This window comes from Rhea americana, unplaced genomic scaffold (assembly GCF_003343005.1).
Source record: "Rhea americana isolate MKP2758 unplaced genomic scaffold, rheAme1 scaffold_187, whole genome shotgun sequence".
NCBI lineage: Eukaryota > Metazoa > Chordata > Aves > Rheiformes > Rheidae > Rhea > Rhea americana.
The window spans coordinates 1,293,363-1,321,220 of record NW_028186005.1 but is presented as its reverse complement, the minus strand read 5'-3'; the positions used below and the strand labels follow the sequence as shown (position 1 = coordinate 1,321,220).

Genomic DNA, 27,858 nt, shown 5'->3' with positions numbered 1-27,858 from the left:
AGAGTCAGCCAGCTCAGTGTAACCACACCTGAGCAGGAGCCACATTAAAAAAAGACACAAAAAAACTAAGAAATTAAATAAGCAAATGTTAACCTTGGTATACTGATTTGCACTTCATATTTGAGGTTTTGATTATACTTCAAAATCCAGTTTTTGATTTCTTTGGTTGGAGGATGGTAAAACACAGAATGCAGATTCTGTTCACAACTACTCTACAAGTTTGTTGCTGAATCTAAATGGGTTTATGAATGCTGCTAAGGGTTCAGTTCCAGCCTTCCCAATCCAACCAAGCTCTTAGATATGTTAGATATATAGATATAAAGAACCAACCAGCTTCAGAAGAATTTATGCATGTGTTTAAGTGCTATATTAAACTGGAAATTAAAAATTTTGGATCCTAACCTCTTTGAGAATCAAATTTGATATGATACAGTTTCCTCAGAGGAGTGAGAGGGCAAGGACATGGAATTAAAGTTCGACAGGTTCAAAAAAAAACTTACTTTGCTTCCCAATGCATGTTCTATATTTATACAATGAAAACATGGACAATTGAATACAAACATTTCTAAAGAGCCCTCCTTTTTTCATAAACAAGTACAGTAGTTGTTTGTTTTAATATGAAAACATTCAAAACATTTGCTAGTGCTGCTTTTTAAAGTATTAAAATATTGTATTCCACAAATTGGGCTTTGTTTTGTTTGTCTTCCTGTGCATGTATATGCAGAACCTGACCACAGCTACACTGCTAGCCCTACCACCTTTACACTTGTTGACTAGTTGTTCTTGTACATAATAGTCTCCTGGTGGCCTTTCTCTTGACAAAATTTATAAAGAAACTAGTTGAAGGTCAACTAAAAATTCACCTAACTGATGCCAGTAWCTGCATCTATCACAGTTTAGATTCATGCCACAATATAAATCAGAAACAGAAATAATGCCATTGGTGAGCGAAGCCCTGCCATCAGTCAGCTGAGCACAGTGACAGACACCCACTGCCCTGTAACGCTGGGTCTCCCAACAGCAACCAGCACCGCAGACCATGAAATCCTTCTGCTCTGCCTAAGGGAGGAGGGAAGGCATGGGAGGCTATCAAAGACTGCCTACTTCCTTAGATATAATTTTACCCTTTTAAGCAGCCAGTTGAAGAAAGAATAAATTGGTACGGATGCAACCACTAGCACCATGCAGATAAGAGTACAGCTCCTCTTATCTTTCACCTCCTATGACTATTTATCTTCACTTATAATGGTTTGTTGGGGGACCTTCGTTTTAAAGACAAGACAAATATGCAATAGTTATCGCATCTTCAAATGTAAATAGAGACAAGCATTTGYCAGGTAGGTATAATCAGCATTGCACACCCCTTCCTGGGGGTGACTTCATCTGTTTTAACCTTGTAGATAAACTAAATAATTGTGTCTCTACTATAGTTTTTATAGCTTAAGTATTTTAATTATTTCACAATGAGAATACGTTTTTTTGATCAGAGAAGATACTCTGTCTACACAAATACAGCGTGCTAGCAAAGAGTGGCTGCCAGCATAGACCCAGCACTCCACATAAAAGCTGTGCTCTGCACATGCATGTTAAAGCCACCCCTTACCTATGCTTCTGAGCTAGCTGTCCAAGCAAAACAAGCTATACTAGTTAAAATAAATAAATAAATAAACAAATAAGCCCATAACTGTGCTCAAGTTTCTTCTAGTGCAGATATACTCTCAAAAATCCTCTTCATAGCCCACCAACAAATGCCAGCAGACATTTGGAGCATAGACAAAACACACATTGGTAACACCCAACTTCTCCAGTGGGTGATTCATACACATTTCCTCCAGTGGCACTAGGATCATATACCACAGGACCTACCTGACACTTGCCTGAAAAGCCTGATTTACGGAGCTTGCGCTAATCAAACATGCTGCACGTGCAGGGCACAGTGCAGCCACCGACCTGCTCTCAGGGAGCCCACGGGAAGGCAGCAGCCAAGCAAGGGCGGCTGCTGCTGACAGAGCAGCTCCCGGGAGGCCTGGGGGAGAGGCCGGGGGCAATCAGGTGCCGGTCGCAGAATAAACTGCTCAGCCCAGGATGCTCCGCTGCTGTGCGCCAGCACACCACAGTAACCAGACGGGGAGGCGTTAGGGCCAAAACAAGCCTTCAGTTTTTGTTTGCCTCCCATCTAGTTACCCTTGCAGTGAACCCAAAAGTTAACTGGCACACTTTCCAGAAAGGCATCTGGTTTTAACTTGCATATCTGACAGCAAAGAAAAATCAGTTTTTTTTCAGTAATTTGTTTCACTGGCTGATCACATCCGTTGTTACAACGCACATTCTTTGACTATTTGAGAATTCCTGGCTTTAACAGCAGATTATTGTTCCAATGATGATTGTTACCCTTTCTCTGTCTGAATATAGCTTTTCTCRTTAACTTTATTAGCTAGATATCATTTTCACCTTTTGACCTTCTGAGAAATTAAAAAAAAAAATCTCTTTATGTCTTATTTCAAGGAGTCTTTTTTCCAGTCTTTAAATACTGTGGCTTTTTTTTCTGTATTTCCAATTTAGAAGGGATCCAAGTGCCAGTTCAAGAAAACATAACTGTAACTGATCAAAAGATCTGAAGCTAGGTTTCAAATCTTAGCATGGATGAACAAGCAAACAGAACTTTATTTGGATCTTCATTCCCCAACAGACTAAGGGAACATTATTTCATCAGGTAATGCTGAAAGGTTAAAAATATTTTCTGTTTACATTTCTAATACTAACTTTTAGTAATTCAGAGAATACTTCTATCCTAAGACAATAAAAAAATGCTAGTACTCTCATAGTTTTTTCTTTCCCTGCTCAAATAAAATCAGCAAACTACTTATATTCTCCAGACAGAATGGCTATAAATGTAATATAGCCCTTGTTTTACAAATACTTAATCTGCTCGGTAGCAATTAAGAACATTTCATCCCACACTGGTTGTGCTACCTTTTATTAAAAACCTCAAGGAGAAAATAACTTTTTTTTCTTGAAATTCATTTTCTTTTCTTTCTAACCTACAACCACAGGAAAAAAAAAAAGTTGCAGTGTATTCATTCAAAAATTAGGTTGTAGGAAACAAATGSAGAGCACACGGCAAAAATTTTATGTCCTCTTCGACATAAAATTAGCTCTCCTTTATCACTGTGTTGCTTCCACTGTAATCCCTGAATACTCTTAAGCCAAATACACTATTGATTCAAGTCAAACTATCTGACCCAAAGGACTGGATAGAAGGGAGAAGGGGAAGATGATACTGCCTAAAAACTTGAATGAGCGCAGCTTATCATCTGCTAACATGACCATTAGTGTGAAATGCTGGGCAGCGCATTTTCCTGTCTGTTGCCTCCCAAGCCTCGTCCTCCTCGGAGCGCCCTCCTCCCTTATGCTCAGAGAAAGACGAGTGCATTCTCCCATCTTTTATRAGAAACATATTCAGACAGCAGCAATGAAAAAAGCTAAAACAAATAGTGCCCCCACTATCCCACAACAATGTCATTCGCTTAACTTCAACTATGCAACTTCTAATGTACAGAACACAAGGAAAATACATCCATACCCGAATTCATTGAAAACATTACACACCCTCACCCTCTTCATAAACACACTCCACATATTTCAAGGGTTGTGGAGTTGTCTGGTGGATAAGAAACAAAAGGCTTAACAGATTGCCATTATGCAAGTCAGAACTTGCACATCTCTCCCAGCTTCAACATGTTATACCTCTATTATAGTGAAAGCTGTAACAGGACTTCTTTGGTGCTTCATTTACTGCCCCACTTCCATTCAAGATAATCAACTTCCAACAAAACTTAAAAGTTCATGCTCTCTCACCATGCAAMAGGAAAAAAAAAAGAAAGAAAGGAAGGAAAGAAAAAGGAAACAAAAAGCAAAGAAAAGAAAAAACAGATTTCCCCCCTCTACAGTACACACCTGCTTTTGTACCATAACTTCTATTTAGCAGATCGTTGTTTAAGAAAAACAATCTGGCAATGAGAAACAGATCAGCTGCTTGGCACTTGTTCTGCTTTTGTAACCCTTTGCCAACGGCCTTGCATTTCAATGAAAGCAACAAACATCTGCTCTGCACAAACATAAATACTAGAGAATCCAAAAGCTGTAATGTTGTTCAGGTATTAGTGGATGGACAAAGAGAAATAAAACTAAATTTACATTCAGATAGTCTTTTTAAAGCTTTTAACTGAAAATTTTACTTTCTAAAAACCCACCGAGCTAGAGCTATATTTCATTACATTGTTTATACTGGATGAATATTTAATTAGTCCCTATGTGGTCAACCCACAGGGCCACTGAATCTCCTGAGCAGTGTTCTTTAGCAGTCTCCGACTACAAAACGCTCATTGGGATCTCTTCTGAAATCCTCCAAGGACATCTTTTGGAGATGCCGCTAAGCCACTCTATCAGCTAGTTGCTTCAGAAAGGAGCATTTCTGTTTACTTCTCCTTGCCCAAACTGTGAGTTTGGGTGCTTTTTTCCACAGCTCTAGTTTTCTGCTACTTTAGCACTGTGAAGCAGCTCACTATGGGGTAAGATCAGAATCACAGGCACTTAAGATAAACTGCTGAAACACACCTAAGGACAGAAAGTCCCTTTCACTGGACGTTTGCCTTTACAATAGTTTAGCTACTGTTAAACCACATGCTTATGCTAAYAGCTTCATACGCATCCTTGCAAGCAAAATAAAAACAAAGAACAATTCCCAATTTGTGTAATTACATCAGCTCCCATAAATAAGACTGGTGAGAGTGTATATAGAGAAAAATTCTACCTAATTCCTTATTCCATTATTCCACTGTCAGGCTGTTGTGTTAGATATTATTGTGGGAGGAAGTCAAAACTGCTCCAGAACACAGGAAAATAATTTGGAAAAACTAAGAGACTTGGACTTGAGGCTGGAGAGGGAAAAAGCAAGGGGAGCTGTTCAGCCCACTCACGCATGTCAGAAAAAAGCTTGAGAGGACTGCAGTAGATTGCAAAAAGACAACAATCATCTCTCAGCCTTGTGGTTTTCCAACAAGGTGCTTCACCATCCTACGCACTAGTCCAACAATCAAAGGATCACAGTGATAATGAAAACCTGGGTATTATGTATTTTTTCATGAGCATGACAATGAAAATACTTTATGTGCATTGTAACACAGTTTGTTTCTGTAACACAGAAACTGCCTCATCATTATCATAATTACCCATGTTATACAGTAGATTTATTATTATAAACTTTCTTGTATATAGAGAAGCAGAAATTCACACCTTTTTTTTCCCCTGCTGAGAGAATCACTGCAAACTTACCCATCTGTCTAGACCAGGCAACATCAAGGCACAGAAGCAATCTTATTTCAGCTACATGTTTGCTTTGTTGTGAACTAGATTTTTCAGTAGATTTTCAATACATGCAAAATATCAAAAGTTCAAATTATTTACTTAGGAGAACTGTAGTGGACTGAGTAAGATGCTCTCTCGCTCCCACCAAATGGCCTCCAAAMCTGCTGTAGTTGGGATGTGAGCTGGCAGGCAGCGCAAAACAGGAAACTTCAAGCTTCTAGACCACAGAAGTAACTCCTTTCAGGAGCACAACAGAGAAAAAAGCAACCAATAGTTCCATAATCACCCACAACCCACCCAAATCGTGCTTTTAATCCTTGAACAATTTTAGGAGGGCTATTATGTATTCACAGACCTCACCAATACATAGTGACCTTCTACCATTCATCCTCTATAAATCATATATAGCTGAGCATTGTGATTCTACTGTTGATTACATATAGCACTGACTGCAAAATTCTCCCAAAGAGAGCAAAGGTTAAGTAGGATTAAGAGATCAGTAACTTTTTTTACCTAAAGGGAGAGGGTGAAAATGAGACATGAACTCTTAACTGGTTTGAAGCAGCCTCTATGAAAGCAKTTTTTTTTTCCAAAAATATAAAACCTATTTTCATGGCTACTACCTTTTTATAGTAGTCTGTATCAGCAAAACTGTCTTTAAAACACATCAATTCCAATCCGTACTTTTTTTCACATCCAGATACATAAATATGAATAATGTCCATAATGTACAGTGGAAAAGGACTGGAGCTATTTCTTATTCACATAATATGGAATAGTTAATTAGTAGATATGCTATTACCTTTTTTCAAGACATTCATATATATACACAACAGCCAAGGTCTATAACAGCTCCTATATGAAGTAATAGGTTCAGGACTAAAAGCTGGAATCTGAATAGCTTGTCAAAATTTGAAGAAAAAGACTTGGTATCGGAGGAAGTCTTAGGGACTTCCTCCCGAGGCACAGAGCTGCAAACAGAGCTGCCAAGCTTGCATGGATATCTCTCTAAAGTCAGAAGAAAAAGTATTTTGTGCTTCTTACCCTGTAACTTTTAATTGCTGTTACAAATAAATTATCATTACATTTGAGAAGAACTACGATTACTTTGTGAGTGGCTTATGCGTATGCTCCCTCCCCACTACTATTTCCTTTGTTCCTTGCAAAACTCAGTCTTCAAAACTCAATAATCTGTGACAAAAATTGATCCTTAAAACTGCAAACATGGGATTTAGGCAGCTGGGGGGAAGAGGGAGGGAAGAGGGGGCGAAGAGGGATTGACATGTTTTTCTATGCTTCAAAGATTGGGTCAAAGTGACATAATAAAACACTCGTGTTCAGCTCCTCCTATGACCCTTCCTACAGTTCCCTCTCCCATAACACTTTCAAGATAAGCCATGCTAAGCCAGAGCGCTGTGACAACCTCCCATTTTGCCAACAGTCAAACCAAGAAACTCTCTGTAGCCTTCAGCTGTTTGCACATTCCCCTCGAGGCTGACCCAGGAGCAGCTGATGTGTGTGTATGTAGTCATTGCCTGTCTTTTGTTTCTCAGAATAAGAAGAAAACACGTTTTTCCCCTCCCTTGTCTGGGAAACAGGAAACAGACACTTATAAAGGCTCTCCCACATACAGTGTCGGCAGGAAAAAGGTGGAGTTTGGCAACATTAAGATTTGTTCTTCAAATGCAGACCAGTAATTATCCTAAGGTAAGCAACAGGATGGCTGGATTACAAATATTTACCCACTCTGCTGCTGCTCTTTTCACATGCTTTTTGTATTTCATGCAGTCTTATCCACAAAAAAAATCATTTATTTTACATTTAAGTAAAAGTCATTCTTTATTTGAGTTTTCAGGTGATCACTCTTGCACAAGACTTTATTCATCTTTACATAACAAATGCAAAGAAATAAGCCCTTTGTAATAAATAACCACACAAGTTAATTAGTTCTTATGCTCCTTATAAACTGCCTAAAAAAGCAGCTAGACATTTTTATCCCTGTTCTATAATGAGACTATACTGTTTCTAGTGGTGAATATAGGTCCCCAGAGCACACAAATAAATCCATACCTCCATTTCAGAAAGAATAAACTAGTAACAACATTGTATTTAGCTGGGGGGGGGGGTGCAGGGTGCAACTACATGGATTTTCTAGGAAGGCCCATTACCTGGTAACTGTAATTTGCATGACTGGAAGGTCCAACAGAGGGACCTTTCTGTTGATCGGGTATACTCCAGGAATATATATCAAGAACTAGTAACAGAAAAATTAGCATGATAAGAAGGAAGACTCACCACTGAAACAAATTATCAGTAGGTGGTTTGAAGCTACCCAAAGAAATCCTAAAATAACCTACTAAATCCAAAAGTTAAGTACCTATGAGACTGTTTTTTTTCCACTAGCCAGAGCCTGAACATTTCTGTGACTGGCTACATCAAAAACCCAGAAGCTATTTCATATAAATGCTTGTAGAAGGCCTTTGTAGCCATTGTCTGCAGAAAAAAGAAAAAAAAACACACCATAGGAAAATATTCCAAAATTTGAATAAATGGGACCAAATACACAAATTGGTCATGTGTCAAAAAGTCATGAATGAACTCAGTACCTAGCCTCTTTCACAGGCTGTGCTGCCCATATTAAGAACAGCTTTAATGTTTACGGAATCGGCAGCTCTCAGAATGTTTTAAATCACATTGTTCTTTGCTACAGCGTGTGCCTCCAACAGAATTTTCCATAATGTGAATAACATGCACGTATCACGCACTCCTCCATCATAACATATGCTCCATGAGTTCCAGCTTATGCCAGTGCAGTCCGAACAAGAGGTACCCTGACATATCCCCTCTGCCAGTTCTCCTCCCTCTCCTGCACACCAAAATCTCCAGCTCTCCACCTATTCTAGGAGGGTCCCTACAGAATGAGAACTCTCAGCTAGTTTTCCAGTTTGCAGACTTGACTCTCTGCTGCCTTGCCCTTTGCCATAGCAGCCTCTCTTTTCACCTTCTCTATCTCCTGATGCTTGGATCCACCTGCAAAGACCATGGTAAGGAGTCCACCATGGGGTTGGTTCCCACACAAGAAAGAGGACCAGTCAGGAATTCGGGACAGACAAGCTCTGCGAGAAACAAACTACTCCCAGCACAGGCAGCCTCTTCTTTGGCATTAGAGCCCAGGATGKGTAACAAGATGTGATGACTTTTACTGCACTGCTCCACTGCTCTCAGCTCCCAGATCATCTCAGAAAGGAAGGCATCAGCATTGGCTTCAGAGTTTAAGGCATTCACCAGAAAGTATTTCATATGCTGTAGCTTGAAAATGGCTACAGAAGGCTACCAAAAGATGATCCTCTGATAGCAAAAACTCTTCTGAAACAACAATCATTTCAAACTCAAATCTCTCCAGTCCCAACAATAATTGATGACAGGACAAAAAGAAGGGAAAAAAAAAAGAATAAAAAGAAACACTGATGACAAGAGGAAAAAAATCCCCCAAACCTAAGGCATAGTCTCTTCCACTGAAGCAGCATTACAAATGTAGATAAATAGTTAAAGTTTTGAAAATAGCATTTTTTAACCATACTCTAGAACACAAAAACAAAAGGTACCTCATAAAGTGAATAGCACAAAGCACAAGTGAAAAGGAAATGCTCCATTACACAGCACTTTGGCTACACGCTTAATCTAACACAGGAGGTCGCACCGTATCTGCTTGGGTAATTCCAGAGACCCTTGGTAACACCTGGAGCGATGCAAGCAAACACACAGCTCTGACCTCCAGCCGGTATCCTCTGAAGTGATCTCTCTGCATTTTACTGCATCATACACCAAGTTATATTAACTACCTACACATAAAACATCTATCATCTAGTATTAGAGCACAAAACTGGGTAAAAGCATGGGACAGTCAATCTCTCTCAAAAAGCCATATTCTAGCCACTGAGAAATCAAATGATCTTAGGTCAAAAGATGGAATGAACTTGTAGAAAATCTAAATTATTTCAGTTACTGCATAGCTACTCTTCTGCTTGTTTATCGTCAAACTGCACAGTGTTTTAGAGAGCTGAAGATTTGTTTAAATATTCTTAAGTACAGCGACAGCACTCAATATTGCAAAAGGCACCATTTAACCCTATAAAAATATTTAAGCATATAGTCAATCCACTTCTTCAAAGTATTCTATGAACACGACTCTTTATAAAAAGCACATAATATGCCCTATAAAACTACASTGAAAGAACTGCTAAAGTCCCCTCAGAAAGCTGTACTGTACACTTGTACAGAAAGTGTACAAGAATACACTTACAACTAAAGACCAACCAGAAAAGCAAAGATAAGGAAAAGAATGGGTCCAATACTTTGGGGGTAAAGTAGCTGTATGATTACTACGAAATAAAGCCCCCAAGCCAATAAAATCTGACATACACACAAGGTCAGTGTGATGCTCTGAGCTATCTAATATTTCTTATTAGGATCTTTCCTGCCAATTGATTGATGCGTAGTTATCTTTAGCTTCCATCAACACTGCTGCTGCTCTCTCCCACACAGAAGAAGTTAAAGAACACACATTTTGTTTTAGCTGAACTAGCAGCAAAATGAAACAAGTGATGTTTCATCCTGCATAGTTAGCAAGACAGAGCWTTGAGAACAGAAGATAAAATCATTAATAGGTCTTCATTTCTTGGCTTTAGAGTGGACCATAAGCAAAAGTTCCCTTGATACACCTGTGAGAAAAGAAAACCGACCTCACCTCATCATTACTGCAGGTACAGTTTGACAGTGATGCAAGGAAGAAAATAAGCTCTTGTTCTGTTGTTTTTTGTTTGGTCGGTTTTTTTAAGCCTGAGTTCATTGGAAAAGCTTTTAATAAGGCTATGTTTTATACACTTGTTCATTATGATCTTAGAGTGATTTTCATTTAAAAAGCTCCAGAGCATCTCAGAGGCAAGAAGGTGAAATAAACCACCCAGTGCACATCGGGCTACTGAAGCTGCAAATCACAGCAACTTGCATACAAGTTTAGAGTTAATTTGGTCCCCCTAGTTATTATTATTAATGAGCTATAAATTAGGATGTTATTAGCTTTAATGTAAAACAATGGATAACTTATGTGTCTACTTTCAGTGGGCACTTCTTGCCCTGCATACATACTACCTTAATTCTAATCCCTGACCATCTTACATGCTCCACTACACAGTTTACTTTGGGTGGAGGAAACAGAACAAGAACAGAAGGTGCCAAAAACAAAGTTTCAAGTTTCAATTAAGTGTTTTGCCATTCCCTGTTCTGGTCCACAGTTGCAGAGATAACAACTTCTTTGTAATACTAAAATCCTAATAAGAGCATTTATCACTGTCCAAAACTCTGTATAAGACCAAGGATGACAGCTTCCTTGAAGCTGTTCTACACAATTGTTTTATATCAAAAAAGTGAGACATTTTCAAAGTATACAGTATGGGGAGAAAAAAGTAGAGTGTAGAAGAATATACAGCACCCAGGAGACCTGCAACAGCACATTCTGGAGTTCTGAATTAAATTTTTGCTTCTGGAAGAAGCTGATTAAACATTTGTGAAGAGTTATTGCTAGCTGYGCACAGATAATCTATGACAATGCACATATACTCCTGCAGGTTATTCTTTGCTTTAAATATTCCCCAAGGGTAGGAGACTAATTGAACAGGCCAGATTTAAGAGTATGCATTAAAATAAATGTCTTTCTCTGARCTTTTTATTTCTTAATCACTATGCAATCTTCCATTGAAACAAATGCATTTTTCGCATCAAAACAACAAAGATTTTTTTCTGCTGAAATAAAAGCTGGCATAAAGTACCATGCTTTCAGAATTACATTACAAGATTAAGTCTACACTACATGCTCCACTGATCTGAYTAATTTTCTGATCAAGAAGCTACCCAAATAAATACTTGATACTTAATTTAAATACATGTTTTTATTAAATCATCTRCAGCATTCACCATGAAGAAGGCTCAGTTCCAAATCCATATTTGGAAACAGTTCTATTAATATAATACAACAATGATTCAGTGCAAGTTCTAATGAAATCACCTCTTCGGAAGCACTAAATTTATACTACTTTCCCTATATAAGGCTTACAGTTGAAATCTTTATAAATACATTGTTAAGGAATATAAAAATACATAAACCAGTCTTGCATACATGCAAAAAAATACCAGAGAAAACATATGTGAGAAAATAAATCTCAGGACAAACACTACCAGAACAGCCAGATCAAGTATAGAGGASAACAGTTACACAAACATTATCTATAAAAGAAACCCCCTTCCTAAAGATGAAGATATACTCCAAAGATTTAGGATTACAATTCTTGAACAACATTTGGTATTTTGCACCGTATTTCCTTTTCCCTCTCTATTGGGCCAATATGCTACTACCTTATCACAAGATGGACAGCAGCAGCATTGCCCATTGAAAAAGGACATTAAAAATTAAAAATGCCAAAATGGGCTGGAATTGCTGCAAATAGTAGGAATCATCATCACCAGATGGTGATATGAAGACTAGGGTCAGCCTTCCTGCCTTGAGGTCCCTTGCTTGCATCAGTCTCCTTGTTACCACTCCCTACCTCTCTGCAGTGCTCCTGCAGCAGAGCAAACAGGGAAGCATGATGGGTCTCTCCCTCAAGCAGCAGTCTGAAAAGACCACAGCAACCAGAACCAGCACTAACAAATCTTTGCAGCACAGAGTGAGCAGCAGTGGTCAAAAACAGCCAGCTCTTCTTGGCTCTGCTCTGTGCTGCGTGTGGGCAATGGTGCTAGCCTGAAATCTTGTCCTGACTGTAAGAGCTCACTGCAGCTCTTCCAAACCTTCCTTCAATATACCCTAATATCTCAGTCCTGACTTGGAGGAGACTGCAAGGATCTCTGCAGTTTCCTTTGCTCATGCCTGCCAGCACTTACAAGGCAGGTCTAGAGGTCTAGARGGAATTCAGTTAGTTCAGGTTCGGTACTGATTTCAGATTAAAGACATTTCAGTATTACAGCAAAATTTACTTCTCAATGTACAAACRAAGAAAAAGCATGAAGAGCTTAGAAGAAACTTGAAGGTTGGTAGCTGTAGGTTTGGGAGGTGCAAACATTAAATAGCTATRGAAAGGGAGGGAAAAAGTCAAATGCAAAATCTGATTGCTCACTGGCACGAAAGATGCACCTTACCAAACACACAAATTTCTTCCTTAACATGGCATTCCTTCTTTCTCATAATATAGTGGAAGCCTAATATAATCTTTTTATCCTCTAAAGGGGGAAGAGGCAACAAAAGTGTTTTTGAGAGAAATTTTTTTCAACTGTTTGTGAACGATTACCTTTGCCACATTCTGCAGCTCCTCAGAGGTTGTTCTCTCTCTACACACTCAGCAGTCAGACCTTCCTCAAATCGAAAGGATTTCAGCCTACATATTCACAAATGCCTAACACTACTGAAACATTATCCCCTACAAGCATTGTATTAACTCCCCCCCTACAAAAACAACAACAAAAAAAACCCAACAACAATGAAAAAAGAGCATTTTAAAGACATATCAGAAATCAGGTCATCTTTTAACTGAAGCATACTGAATGAACACACTGTCAACTTCAGAAAATGACAGCACAAACCTATAACTAAAGCTATAGCTACGCACAGAGCCATCTCTGCCTGGRAGCGCAGTAAGATCACGTTGCGTCAGGCAGAGCTCAGTCAGCACTGCCGGCCTTACATCTTGGCTTACATTTTTGACACCACAGAGCACTTCAAAGAAGACTCTCCAAAAATGGAGTCCAAATCCAAGGAAAACCAAAGCAGATAATCTACATTTTTGGCCTTAATGTGACAAAACTTTGGAGCACTTTCCAAGGATAACGGTCTGTATTACTACTCTTAGATCTTCCTTTATTTAATGACAGGAACTGTAGTAATTCGGGAGGACTGTAAAATAGTTCTCACAGCTGCTTCTCTTCAGATAAGATACGTGGGTGTTCATACTACTTCTGCCTGCCAGATGTGGTATTTAACAGGCTTTCACGAGCTGATTGTCACATCCTTTAATACTATTTTTTCTTACAGTTGAAACTATACTTAAGAAGAAAAAGCCTTCTGGAGCAGAAGCTCTTATTTTTACATTTTTTTTCAATAAAACGAACATATTACTTTTTCTCCTTTGTTTTGTGTCAGTGTAGGAGGGAAGTGTATAAGCAAAAATATATATATATATTTTCAAGTTCAGAGTGTGGCTCAAAATCAAGAGTCATTAGTTAAGATCAGTGGCTTGAAGCAGATGAAATGGATTTTGAAGCCAACAATATTTTATCAGTTAGCTGAACMTCCACTAATGGTAATATATTCCTAAATATTTCTTCCTCGTTCAACTCAAATTTGTTTCAAGGCATGGGTTACTTCTGCCTTTGATTACATACATCCAACTCGCTCTACTTTCTAAATATTTTCAAGAGAGATGGAGAACAAGATTTTTTTTTTTTTCAGAAACTTCTATTTTGGAAAAAAATATTATTTCAAATTGTGGTATCAGTTTATGAGAAACAGGGAGCTACAGGATAAAATATAACTTCTATTAAAAATATAGTAAGATTTTTACTGAATTATCCTCACTTTTATATAGTTCAATTTTTCTGGGGAAAAAGGTAGCATTATTAAGGTAGGTAGATGTAACAACTTGGCTGCGCACCATACAGAGGAACTGCACATAATGAGAATCAGGTACTCCTGGCAGACTTGCCATCAAAGCAGTTGACAATTATGTGAAAATCACCTTCATATACTCTTACGTCCAAGGTGAATGTAGCAAACATGATCTCTATGCATAGCAGAGCTCAAAGAGCATTTTCAGAAAGTCCCTGGAAGAGCACTGGGCAGGAAAAGGGAGATATCAGCTCTCTGAACTCTCAGTTGAGCCACAGAATCACACAATGGTTGAGGTTGGATGAGATCATCTAGTCCAACCTCCCTGCTCAAGCAGGGTCACCTASAGCATGTTAGACAGGGTTGCATCCAGGAGGGCCTTGAATATCTCCAGAGAAGGAGACTCCACAGCCTCTCTGGGCAACCTGTGCCAGGGCTCCGTCACTGTCACAGGGAAGAAATTCCCCCTCACGGTCAGGCAGAAATTCCTGTGCTTCAGTCTGTGCCCATCGCCTCTTGTCCTGTCGCACGGCACCACTGAAAAGTCTGGCCCCATCCCCTTGGCTCCCTCCCTTCAGACACTTACACACACCAGTAAGATCCCCTTCTCAGTTTTAACTGACACCACAGGCTGAACAAGAACATTTCAGCAAAGTTGAGCAAGGTCTCCTCAGCAGCACTGGCGCTACCRAAGAAGCTGCCTGCAAACAGTGCATTTTTAAGCTCTCAACCCTTTCTGACTTCTGAATGCCTAATCTAGCTATACTCCTTTTGCACTTAAAATGGTGCAGAAAAACATGCCACATGGCATTTATTCAGCAGTGCAGAACTGGATAAGGAAAGGAAGCTAAAATTATTTAACATAAAAATTTTTACTTTGTGCCACATATTTGTTTCAATGAATAACCTATTTTACATGCTGTCCAGTTTCCATGATCATGACATGGCTTTTGGATGACCGCTATTTATAAATTGCGGAAATCATAGCTTACAATCTTAACAGTCCTCTTCAGACAGTTTTTGAGTTCTAAAGCTGCACATTGATTTAGAAAATATCAGAGACCAACTGTGACTGCATAGCTTTGTCAAAATAGCTATGCCAACTAGAAGAGAGTAAGGAGGCACCATTTCACACCTCACCAGTGTGCAAAGACTTACGCTGACTATCTGTAAATCCAAGTGCTAAAGGGACAAGAGAGAAGATTAAAAAAAATAGCATTTGCAAAGAGAAGAATTATACTAAAACAATTACAGCATGGATACATTTCACACTGCCATTAAACACAACACCAAGGAAAAAAAGGGACATCATCCAAATTCAGATGACCAGAAAAAATTGTCATCAAAAAGGAATTATGTAACACAAAGAAACTTAATCAGCACGCTGCAGGTTAGCACATAACAGGAAAGTCATAGTTTTCCTGAAAACTGACCCAAATATCTGCAACATCTTTGGCAATACTTTGTAATGTCAAAGGAGGAAATATTAAAAGAAAAAGTAAGCATCTTTATGCAAAAGGTGCAAGGGTCTTTGCATAACCCCTTTATCTCAGAGATTGTACTTCTATTACTCTTTTTGGTTGCTTCATCCAAGATACTAGCACCACATCTTGCAGTAACTAAAGAAAAAAAACACTAATTAAAACTTAAATTTGGTCATATTTGATATACTAAAACAAAATATGAACTACTTATAAAGCCTTCGTTTTTCAAATCAAGCTAAAACAGCTGCAGAACAGGTTTCACTTTGACATAAGAAACAATTAGCATGTAAAAACCATAGTAAATTAGATGCAAAATGGTAAGAAGAACAAATACTTTTATGGAAACAGAATGTAAGAAGAGTATAGAGTCAGAGTACTTGTGCGAAAAGCCTGACCAAAAAAATAAAACTACCCGGGTATCAAGAGCAGGGCATTTCAACGCACTTCCTAAGTAAAGCCAAACAGGAAGAATAAACATCAATAGAAAGCGTATTTTCAAAATAAGGTATTTCTTGGTCAATATATTATGACATATTTAAAAAAATAAAAAGCATTTTGTATAGGTTAGGATTGAATGTTACTCAGAATTTTGTTTAAAATTGGTCTTCCCTCTCTACTTCTAAAAATTTGCTGATTTTACTCTATCCCTGTTGTTAATTTAAATTAAGTGAAAGAACACATTTTGGTGTGCTTGTAGAGAGTTCTGGAGGATTATCAGTGAAAATGCTAACTTTTTTAATTACTGTAGAATCACACACAGAAAAAAATAAATAATAAACAAGAAAAATCCTTCTCAAGATTACTGGCAAAGTAGATTTAAAAAAAAAATTGTTTACTTTCCTAAATTAACAACATTGAGAGCTTCAAAAACCAACCTCTGTGACAAATGCATCCTATTAATGAGTTAGAATCAGTTTATTTACTTTAAGAACAAAATGACACATGCAAACATAACTAATATTTTTGCCTAGTTTTTTTAAAAAACACAAAGAAGAGAGCAAAGGGATGAACTTTAGAAATTTAGGCCAATAGAGAATGTTTCCAATCAAAGAGGAAGAGTATCAGTGACAATGCAACAGTCACTTGTGATGACACTAACTTCTCCCAAGAAGTCAACACCTGCTTATTTCATTCAAACTTTCCTGAATTAGGCAAAGAACTGTTTTGACTCAACATACATTTTTTGATCCTTTAAGTACATCTGGATACAGTATGTAAAGAGAAAAAAGTTCATTTTTCTTTTAAAAGTTGAGGTTTTAAATAGAGGTTTCCGCCCTCCATTGCAAATACTAACTTACACATTCTTCTGTGAATACCTACACAAAGTTCAGTAACTACAGTTAAAAAAATAAGCCAGTATAAAGAAGAATGGTCACAGACAAGCTGACTTTTGATGTTAAAAAAAGTAACTCYTATTGTTCTTGATATACATCATCCATGTTTTAATATTTGAAAACACGCTTGGTCTAACACCACCTTGCCTGATTCAGAATATATGTGGCAAGTTTACCTCCGTATTCTGTGGCTGCATTTCTGAACATGCTGATTATTTTGAGGTACTCACATCTGGCTGAACAATCTACCCACATTTAAAAAAAAATAAAAATAAATAACAGAGGCTTATGGTTTTCATGTGCTATATTGTAAACAGTAATCCCGCTGTAACTATATTCCTGCCATTTGCAGATACCCACTTCAACAACAGTTTGTATTCATTGTACAACGTTCCAAAACGCTGAGCTCTCCTCTCCTAAAGTGACCTATRTGACAGGATGCCACTCCACCTGACAAGTGGAACACGATGTCCCAAACAAAAAACCCTAGAGATCAAAACAAGCCTTTCTGCTGACAAGCCAAAAGCTTAAGATGAACAGGAAAACATTTCAAGCTCTTTTTCCATTACCTTGCATTATTAAAACATCCAGGCAAGAGATAAACATAAAAGGAATTTATTTAATTAGATAAATTCACTCCTCAGCATCTGCTGTTTAATAGAGCAAAGCACATCAGCATGTTAGAATCAGATAATACTGGAGAAACCCACAAATTCAGTGTCGAAGCTCCTTTTAGATGCAAGCATTTGGGTGCCACTGGTTTTACTCACTGTAACACAACACTTCAAGCCAAACAACTACAATAAAATGTAATACCASGTATTCACTGGGCGAAAGGAAGTGAAATTCCTTAAAATGATTATGTAGCATCTTACAAGTTAGAACAATGCAAAAAAGATACGCAGAATTATCTTGCACAACTTACTTCCCTTAAGTTCTATACCACATATTAATTCGTATTTAGATCTCAAATCAATTAAATATTGTTCTTCCCATACATAATTCAAAACTAAAGAATTCCATTAACATAAGCAGTACACATCGTATTTTTTCATTCATCATTTTTTTGACTCTCTAAATTAGGCTAATCTCTCAAATCTTCAAAAATTCAGCCAAAGAACAAAATTAATGCTAACATATTCTTAACTTCTCTCTACTGCAAACTCAATTCCACTGAGTGACAAAACTCATCTTACTGTATACATGTATATATGTACAATTATACAGTAAGATAGTAACTTTCAATTATGTTTGATTTTGTTTAGAGTCAGATAATGAAATTTTTACGACAGGCTTAAGAAAGTTAAACATAAGTTAGAAAGATGTTAGCATGAAACTAGTTGCTACTAAAAACCTAATCTGTGGTCATATTTTATATATAAAAAAATCATATTTAAATATATAACAGCAAAGTAAAGGACCTTTACAACTGGGCGTGTGCAAGCCAGTGTAGGCAAAAACAGTGCAGAATAGCTGAACACCACTGCCAGAACATTTCCCACCTGATCTGCTTACAACACTATATCCTTCCCTTGTGCACAGACTGCCAATCGTGACCAGCTGCGCAATGGGCAGTTTAAACTAACTAGGCAGTTTTGTGCTAGTCTCCAGCTGTACTCTGGAATATAACTGGGCTTTTCAGGGATGAAGCACCAAGCCATTTGCACCATGACATACTTATCAAAATGCTTGCTCACTACAGTAGGTTACAAGCAGCAACAAAGTAAAGTAATACCGCTAGACTCTCTCCATTTGTCAAGTCAGCAGCCAGGTATAGCTAAGCAGTTAACATAGCTACATGGAAGAAATACAAATCCCCTTCAGGTCAGGTATAGTGTACCAAGAAATAAAACCCGCTTCATCTGAAGACATACAACGCATGTGTGCTAGTCAAATCAAATGCAATCCCAGAAAAAAACACTTTCACTTGAAAATTCTCTACTTTTAATTACTACAAAAAAAGGTTCCTTGAACAAAGAAAATATTATTTAAGCTCTTTACAGTAACTTTATGTCCTCTGTTGCTGAGAGGATTTTACAGCAACCAGAGAGAAAATCAGTATTTTCAGAACCACAGAACTAGTAAGATAGTCAGAACAGTTTTCAGGACTTAAAATTAGTTAATTGTTGAGACTGACAAATTTTCAAGTCATCCTTATTCTCTACAGAGGAAGCATCACTTTTAATGACTTGAGCCCTTGTTTTTATCAAAAGCATGGGGCACATTCATAAACACTTAGGAGGATAATTACCCCAAGACACCTCTTCTGGAACCGCACGATTCTAATGCCTCGGTGCTTTTACTGAGCAGGTAGTTTCTTCCACTGATAGATCAGATCCAATCCATTTCAGCACACAGACAGCTCTAGCCCTCCCCCACCTCACTTACAAATGCACATGCTTTAAAAGCAAAGCTACCAAAATGCTAAAGAAAGCACGCTAAATAAGCTATGCATGTTACATATTGTGACCCTCCACTACTTCAAAGACAAAACACTTGATTGTTATTTCATGTAACCTTTCACAAGAAAGAAAAATAAAGGCTACRGTTTTTGTGCAGTTTTAATGACAAAGATTCAAAAGACGATGCAGTCCATTTCTTACCCGTTCAGTGTGTATGAACCATTCCTCTTGAGTCTCATACTTGCAGATAAGAATCTTAGGAAAAAATCCAGAATGAGGAGGTTTGTCCTCTGCTTAGCCAGAACAGAGGCACCTGTTTGGTGCTTGTGCTTTTTGTTAATCAGGGGATCTCTTTCCTGTTTCTCTGAGTCATCAGTAAGGAACAATGAGAAACCGCCACTAGAGCCAATTAGCAGGAAGCCCAGAGGAAACTGTTTGCAGCCAAACAAGAGTCTGGAGGTGTAAAATATCCCCAATCCACGTCCTACAAAATCTTAGAAACCACCAAGAAAAAGCAGCAAAAAATAATGGAGGAAGGGGGCTTATAAAATAGCTTAACCACACCCTGTGTTTGCAAGAATAAACGTTGTAGAAAATTACAGTTTATTGGTAGGCTTCTCTTTTCTTCCAATCAGTCTGCAAGCAGCTTCAGATATATTTCTTCTCTCCGTGAGCCCTGCTGCGACTATCACTCAAGTATTCCTCACTATTCTCAGAGCACAAGGCAGATAAAAAAAAGCAGCCCTAACTAACAAATATTCAGAGTTTTTTTTTTTTTTTTTTTTTTTTTTTTTACTATCAAGCTGAAAACAAGAAATGTGGAAAGGGACATACAATTAAATAGCACTTAAAAAGTTTATTTTCTTTGTAGAAACTAAGTTTAAAATAAGCAACTCTACAGTCACACTTGAAAACTGCAAAGAATATGCTCTAGCAGTCTTGTCCTGGGCAGGCTGCCCTGCATAAATCACAGGATCACACTGATTAGGCTTTTTTGCTTCCTTTCCTGTTCAACCTACTGTTCCCTGATAGCTGTGAACTAAAGGGCTGCACAACTGAATTTGTGGAGGAGAGGGATGAATCTGTTACACAAACTGAAAATCTCTCCAGGTAATTATTGATCATTTACTGACTGAGCAAATCAACACACAGAGACTGAAGTAAAAGAAATCACTTGAAAACTTCTTAAAAAATGAATGTAGCTTGTGGCCTAGATAAAGAAAACCCCAAGATAGTGGGAAAACTGTTTGCTAGCCATAGGCAAAGATTAATTAATTATTTACTGCCTAAACAGAGGGAAGCAATGGGTAGGGTCCCACAGAACTTTGGCCTTGGTGCACTTACTTTAATGATCTGAATGACTGAAGACTTTGTCAAACTCTGAATTCTCATCCTGATCCTGTCTTTGCGCTGTCTCCCTAAGATTTGTTATCTGAAAATATAAAAAAAAAAAAAAAAAAAAAAAAAAAAAAGCGCAGCCTATACATAAGGAGAATCGCTTTATTTTGTACTAGCTGCCAGAGATTATAGGGGCAGGACTAATCACCTATACTAATATAGAGATTGATTAGATCACAAATGTTGAAGGGGGAGGAAGGGAGGGGTTACAACGCATTATCAGGTGAAGAAATCAACAATCTCAGACTGTTGATTAAAAAAAGGCAATGAGACTGAGCTGTATGAACATCTTGATTCTGCAAGATAAAATTAATTCTTTTCAGCATCTATCCAGCCTCATGGAGAGTACAGTGTCCAATTCTAGGCATCCTAGTTCACAACACAGGTAGAGTTTGCTGGAGTCCAGAGGGCACCAGTAAGCATGATTATCTACTTCAAAGATGAGAAAATTGAGGGACAGAGACAATAAAATAGGCTTCAAGAATGTAAAATGCTGCTGTAAAGAGAAAGGAAATAATGTTCTTCATGCCCTTGCTCTATCCTTTATAAAGGACTTGAATTAAGCAAGAAACAAACCAGATTAGAATTTCTTTTTTTACATAGCACAGTGACACAGGAATACATTACTGAGTCTCCATTATTCTACGCCTTTGAGATGATCTTGCTCTGAGGCTGGGGACTGACTAAGTGACCTCTATAGGTCTTTTTTGGCTTTACTTTTCTGCGATTTCCTCCCTTTACTAGCTGGAATAAAGAATGAAAATTGTGCTGGCCAAACACATGAGACAAACTAGATGAAGTAGAACCAGACTACAGCATGCTTTGGATTTTTCCTGGGGGGGGGGAACACATTATGATGTCCAGGACTGCGAAGAGATACACTACAGCAGTAGCAGCATTCTGCTTTTATGATTCATCATGAGAAAGAATTACACTTCATGTTCATCAACTCTGCAAAGATCTCACCTACACGTTAGCTGACACCAGGAACTGATTCTTTGAGCAGCTATGGGCAGGCCCTGCTGCCTCTCAGGAGTGAGTGAAGGTCCAGGATGGCCACATAAAAACTACAAGTTGAGTCGTTACAGCCAACTACCTACCAGTGCTGGATAAAGCAGAGACATGTGCTGAGCTTATCAATGAAAATTCAAATGACTTAYGTGCTTAAAGAATAAAAATGTTAAAGTTAATAAAGAAATCAAAAGGCATACTAAATTCTAAATTTATTTCTAAATTCAATGTAAAATGTAGGTCAAGCCAAAACTTGAAGTCACTTTTCTTCTTGGAAGCAAAGGTTTCTGGGGGAAACCTGCTGTGTTGCAGCCTTAACCCCACCCTCAGAATAAATCAGTTTAGACACAAGTAATTCCCCACTCATAGGATGCATCTGACACAATAATTAAAGTGTATCTGACATTGTATTTTTTTGAATGCATACTAATGCATTCAGTACTAACTCTACCAGCACCAGGGAACACAGGAGTTGATCGTGAGCTGGCATCTGATGATTAACAGTTTATTTTATAGCAATTGAATATCATTTACCAAAAATTGAACAGAAGAATCACATTTTTTTTTTAATTAAAAAATTGACTTTTTCCCCCAGCTTTTTTTTTTAAGCTCCTTTCTGGATGCAAAATTTAAAGTGATGTTCACACTGATTTTATGCACATTTTGTTTTTACTAGCTATCTCATTTCTTAAAAATAAATTTCAGAATTCCATTGCTTCTAGCAGCTGCTGTTTCTTCCAAACTCTACCTCCGCTGAAACACATCAGCGCTTTTTATTTTTTCACTCTCCCGTTCTATCTCACAGATTACAGCAGCACAAGGGTATGTGTTCTTTAACATCTCCATCTGAAAGCTATTAGAGGAAACCAGCAACTAAATATAAACTGTCCAATCAGACTCAGAATGCTGCGATTCCTAAATGTTATCATGGACAAAAGAACTTACCACAAAAACACAGTGAAAGTCTGCTTGCCAACACAACTGCTTCAGAAACAATGAACTCCTGCTTCAGAAGGGTCTTCTGGAGAAATGCATTTGCTTAGTAGAGACCAAAAAAAAAAACCCTATATTTTTAGCCAATGTAAATATACTGACAATAAACTCTCTGAAGTGGGCAATTTATGGTGGGACAACATGCTACATACAAGCTAAAGTCTCCTGCTGTATTTCAAGTAGCTGCACCTAACAAAATACCTTCCTCTCTCTAGATACACACATTCCAGACAGCATTCACAAGCTAAATCATCATTACTGTGGTGAAAACATATGTGAGGAGGGAAACGACATTTATCTCTCCTTAGGATCCCTTCTAAAGAGGTAAAGCATTCTTAGTCCATTTTTATTTCATTTTATTTCTTTCCCCAAGTAGAATCTGTGCACATTATCATGGTTTATCCCAGGCTAAACATTCATCCGACTACTACTTTGCTTCTGAGAGGAATTTCAACATGACCATTCGGTCCAGTTTTTCTTGAAGGTAGCTCAAAGCACAGTTCTTTAGATACAAGAAATTAGTATGGGTGACCTACCATTTTCATTTTTTTCAAAGTAGCAAGTGGCTGGGAGACAAGTGTTAAAAGACCTCTGCTTCAATTACTATAATAAAAATTCTCCATCTAACAAGGAAATGTACATGTTAACTAAAAAGCCAGGGACAGAAGAGAATAGCTAGTCATTCTACTACTTGGAAAAGACTACAGTACACTCAGGACTTAATTATTCATCCGGAGGAAGTTTTGCATATGAATGAAACATCTTTCTACATCTAAAAAGGAACACTCACTAGCAACCTCAATGCTCCACATCTGGTCAGGAAAGAGAGAAGACAGTGTGCCCATATGTACCCTATTTTCCAGGGCCATAGCTTTTGCATGTCTGTTAAAATTACTGATACAGCATGTAACATTATCTTATGTATGTATTCTTGACTAATTCCATGCAATATTTCTGAAAAATTCTATCTGAATTTGGCATATGTCCCACTATTGAAGAGAATAACTTATTTCCTTTCTTCTGGAAAACTTCTACTGAACTACTGCTTGTCCTTATTTTCCATGGTCTTGCATCATAATTTACACTAAAGGGCTGGCCAAGTTAACTCCTAGGATAAATAATGAAATATTGAATTTTCACAAGCAACAAATTTGATTCTACTTGTCCACTCTGATTATACACTAATACACACTGCATATTAGCTTATACACCAAACAGGGCTCCAAAGTGGGTGAATCAGGCTCATTTTATGTATACTTAACTACTTAGCTGATTCAGTCTTAATTCAAACACTACTACTACAGAAGCAGCTTATAGGTCAATATCAATTGCTGTTAGACAAGAACGAATAAGTAAGCAATCTCTTCTAAAAGGAGGAGATAAAGAACAGAAAGCTTGGCTAGAMGACATAGCTGTAAACAATCATATTTTCCTCAAGTTCTGCTAATTCATCCTGTACATGAAGATAGTGCTGCCTCAGCTTCAGAACTAGAGGGATATTTCTTTGCCAAATCTGTTAATAAATCCCATTTCGGTCCTCCATCTATTTGGATGAAAAAAAAAAAAAAGAAAAAGAAAAAAAGAAAAGAAAAAAAACTTTGGGGACACTACAATGGTCAATATACAAATGTAAGCCAAACCACATTCCTAGTATACAAACAGAAACTCATAAAGAACACATAAGAAGTCTTTAATTTAGTTTTAAGAGGATATTTTTTAAGTGAATACAACAGTCAGTCCTGTCCTATAAGGCAAAGATGACACCAGCACTGAAAGGGTTATTTGCAAGCACTTCATAATACGCAAAACAGGACAGTGTTGGAGAAAGTTACAGAACTGAAATAACAGAAAAGCAATCCGCCTGGAAACGGAAAAGGGTGGGTAAGTAGTTTCTACYGGACAAGGGCAAAAGCCAGGGTTTATAAATTTAGAAAAAAATACACACCCACACAAAACTTCTCAAGTAAGAAAACCCAACATTTTTACAAGGCTTTTATATAAATTTTGCCTAATCATTCTTAATGGACATCTGCCCGTGGCTTACTACGGGAAAGAACAAGCTTTTAGCATGTGACAAATAGTCTGAACACACAAGCCTTTGGCACTCTGCCTGCTTTGATCCCCCACTTTGGGTAGTTTACTGGGAGTAGGTTTGGAGGGAACGAACATCAACAGATCTCTTTGGAAGGGCTGTCCAAAAGAGTTAATGTAATGAAAGTTTGGTATCAAACTTCACAGTGCTTGATTGCATTGTTTTTAACTAATTTTAAATGGCTTTTTATTTTTAAAAACAGAAGCAGCTAGACAGAATTTAATAATTAGCTTCTGTGTTAGACAGATCCTTACACAGGGTTAACATAAGATACTATGGCAAAATAAGTTTTTGAGCTGGAGGTGAAAGTTGCCCTGCTTCACGCAGATGGATATTAAGACCAGCCAAGTAGACAACAGTTACTTACAAAACTGTGGCAAATGGCTGGAGGTGCATGAAGACCCTCATTCAGATCAGGCCCTAAAATTCTGTCCATCTCAAAGGAAAGCTCACAAAGTAACATAATAAATAGTAAGAGCAGATTGATGTTCTTGGCAAAAGCAGCAAGCAGGTAATTTAGAGCAGGCACTGCCCCTTCAGTCCAAGAACAGGAAACAACTGTATGACTTACCAAAATGCCCCACCCAAGAAGTCTTGGTCAGTATAAAAGTTCCTGCTGCAAAATTTAGCTAATGATACAATCCAGGAGAAGTCTGGATGTACCATAGAGGGAGATAGAGACACAAATTTTTGAGAAAGAGTCTTCAGCTAAAATTAACTACATCAGATCAGACATGGACAAATCCCTGAAGCCTATGAAATAAGGAGAAAAAAAGTACTAAGATTTCTACTGTACAACTCACTTTTTTCTTTTTTTTTTTTTCTTTTTTTTTCCATTTTAGCTAGCTAGCCTCATACTAAGTTGCTAAAACCCACAAGCGATTTTCTGCTAAAAAGAAAGTTTAAATTAGATTTTTGTTAATAATGAAGCAAGATGCTGACTCCAACATAGAAAGCTGGTATTTCACAAGTAAAATCTTTTATAATACAGATCTATTAACAAAGAAAAGGAAGAAAATTCTTTGAATGTTATAAAAGGCCTGTAATTTTGGTCAGATAACTAACAAATAATTAAAAATACAAGGTATCAAGAAATACATTTGGATAATAAGGGTATAAACTCTGTAAGAGACATTGCATGCCAGATTTAGGTCAGTGAATGCAACAAGGTATTAAGACAGCGAACAACTACTTGCTTAGTCACTAACATATTTTTAATTTGAAGAAAAAAATGTACAGCCCTTACTCTCTGAATTTCCTTTCACACTTCATTAGGACAGTAGAGAGGTAATCAATTTATTCATCTCTGCTATTACTATCCTTGCAAATTCATAGAATAACRGGACTCCAGTATGCTCTTCTTGCACCAGGGTAAAAAAATTCRCTAAGTCCCAAATTCACACACCCAAAGCAGATACAGATTCTTACCGCCAAATGTTATCAATTGAAGAAAGATTCTGAAGGAAATTATTTACTTAATAAGTTTAACATTTAGATGTGCAAAAGAAGATAAATCAGTCAGTGAGTAAGTTGTTCTTTCCCAGTTTCTAATTCAGATGGGTCAGAAAGCTCTGTGTAAAAATGCTTACTTGGGACGGGAAACACTGATCTACTCTTTGCAATTCACTATCCAGTACAAACACGGCTAAATTTCAACTAAATCCTACATGATATTCAGTTATACATACAAGTAGAGATTTCAGTTGCATCAAATACTACAGACAATAAACATACTGATTATAAATCATATTCACAGGAAGTAAATACATTACAAGTAAGGTATTTCTACCAGTATCAGCTGAATAGTAAACAAATTGTCATCGCTTAAGTTTCAGGCTTAAATGTTATTAAAGTGTTATTAAGTCAGAGCTTAGCCCTCTCAAAAGCATGGATACAAACTTCCAGCAAACTCATTTAAAACTAAAAACACCAAAAATACCACTTCACAACTAGCAGAAAATAGATTGCTGTGTTCCCAGACCAGTTATTTACATCCATATTGTCACAGGAGCACCACTTTTAACCCAACATGTTATTTGCAATAGGATTGATTTATCTCTAAAGAAAAGTTGAGTCATCATACTTTTCTCATCCCTCCAAAAAAAAAGGAGATTTCATACATTGTTTTTTCTATTAAACACATTTAAGTAACTTCTACCTTGTGAAACCATTAGAGTTCAAATCCTGCAAGTGAAGAAAATTACACATGTCTAGATCCATGACAGACCTGTGCCCGCGCTGGCACCGTTACTGCTCTCAATTTCCATGATGTGTGAACATCTTTTACAACACCATTTACTCCGCCAGTCCAGTCAATCCAGCTAGACACAGAGGACTGCTGGGTTCAGCTCCAGGTGATGGAGGAAGGAATGCTCTAACAACTGCAAACCTTTCTGCCCCCAACAGCGCCGGCATTCCCTCCTCTCTCTATCCAACTTTTCCTTACCCATAATTTGTTCCCATACTCCTTGTATTCTTGTATTTAATCTTTCATATTGCCCTCTCCTACATATCTACCCTTCAAGGTCCTGAGTCAGCACAGGATCTTTCAGTTTTTCAGGTGCCTGTCTGACAAATCAGAGGGCAGGAAGTATGAAACACACTTAACCACAGGTGACTTCATCAGCTTTGACCACCTGCCTTTCTTTAATTACTTAACTCCAACCTGCAACTTCATCTCCTTTTCCCAGTTACATCAAATTCTTTAAGAAAAATCTTTTAAAAAGCTTARGAGAACTCTGTACTTCTGATTAAATTCAGACCCCAAGAGTCACCAGAATAGATCTTCAACCGATTGCTGTGTTTCCAGACCAGTTGTTTACATTCATAYTGTTGCATGAGCGCCATTTTTAACCCAACATGTTATTTACAAATTACCTCACATACCAACAGCTGAAACCCTATTTCTGATTTTTAAAACTCAACCTAGATCATCATGCAGAAAATGATTCACTTGCTATTTTTTCCTTCCGACAACTAGTTAAATATTCTAATGAGATTTATTATTAAACAAAAGTATACCAGACTCTCCATGTTCTAGTACAGTAGTGGATTGTTTGCTTGTCTTGGAAACAAAAAACCTTAACATATTGCTGCAATGCAAGATGAAGCTCAGCTCAGAGCA

The 27,858-nt window shown here is 37.6% G+C and overlaps 1 protein-coding gene across 3 annotated transcripts in view; it reads right to left on the bottom strand.

The window, feature by feature from the left end:
• MOB2 (MOB kinase activator 2) overlaps nucleotides 1–27,858 on the bottom strand; it is a 115,706-nt gene that overhangs the window by 40,834 nt on the left and 47,014 nt on the right. The window contains exon 1 of one of the 3 annotated variants that reach the window (XM_085302172.1): nucleotides 19,442–19,494. The exons of the other annotated variants lie outside the window; for them this stretch is intronic. Within the exon in view, the coding sequence (XP_085158298.1) occupies nucleotides 19,442–19,479 (38 nt within the window). The 5' untranslated portion in view covers nucleotides 19,480–19,494. Of the gene's footprint in view, nucleotides 1–19,441; nucleotides 19,495–27,858 lie in introns of those variants that run through there. 3 annotated transcript variants of the gene reach the window in all.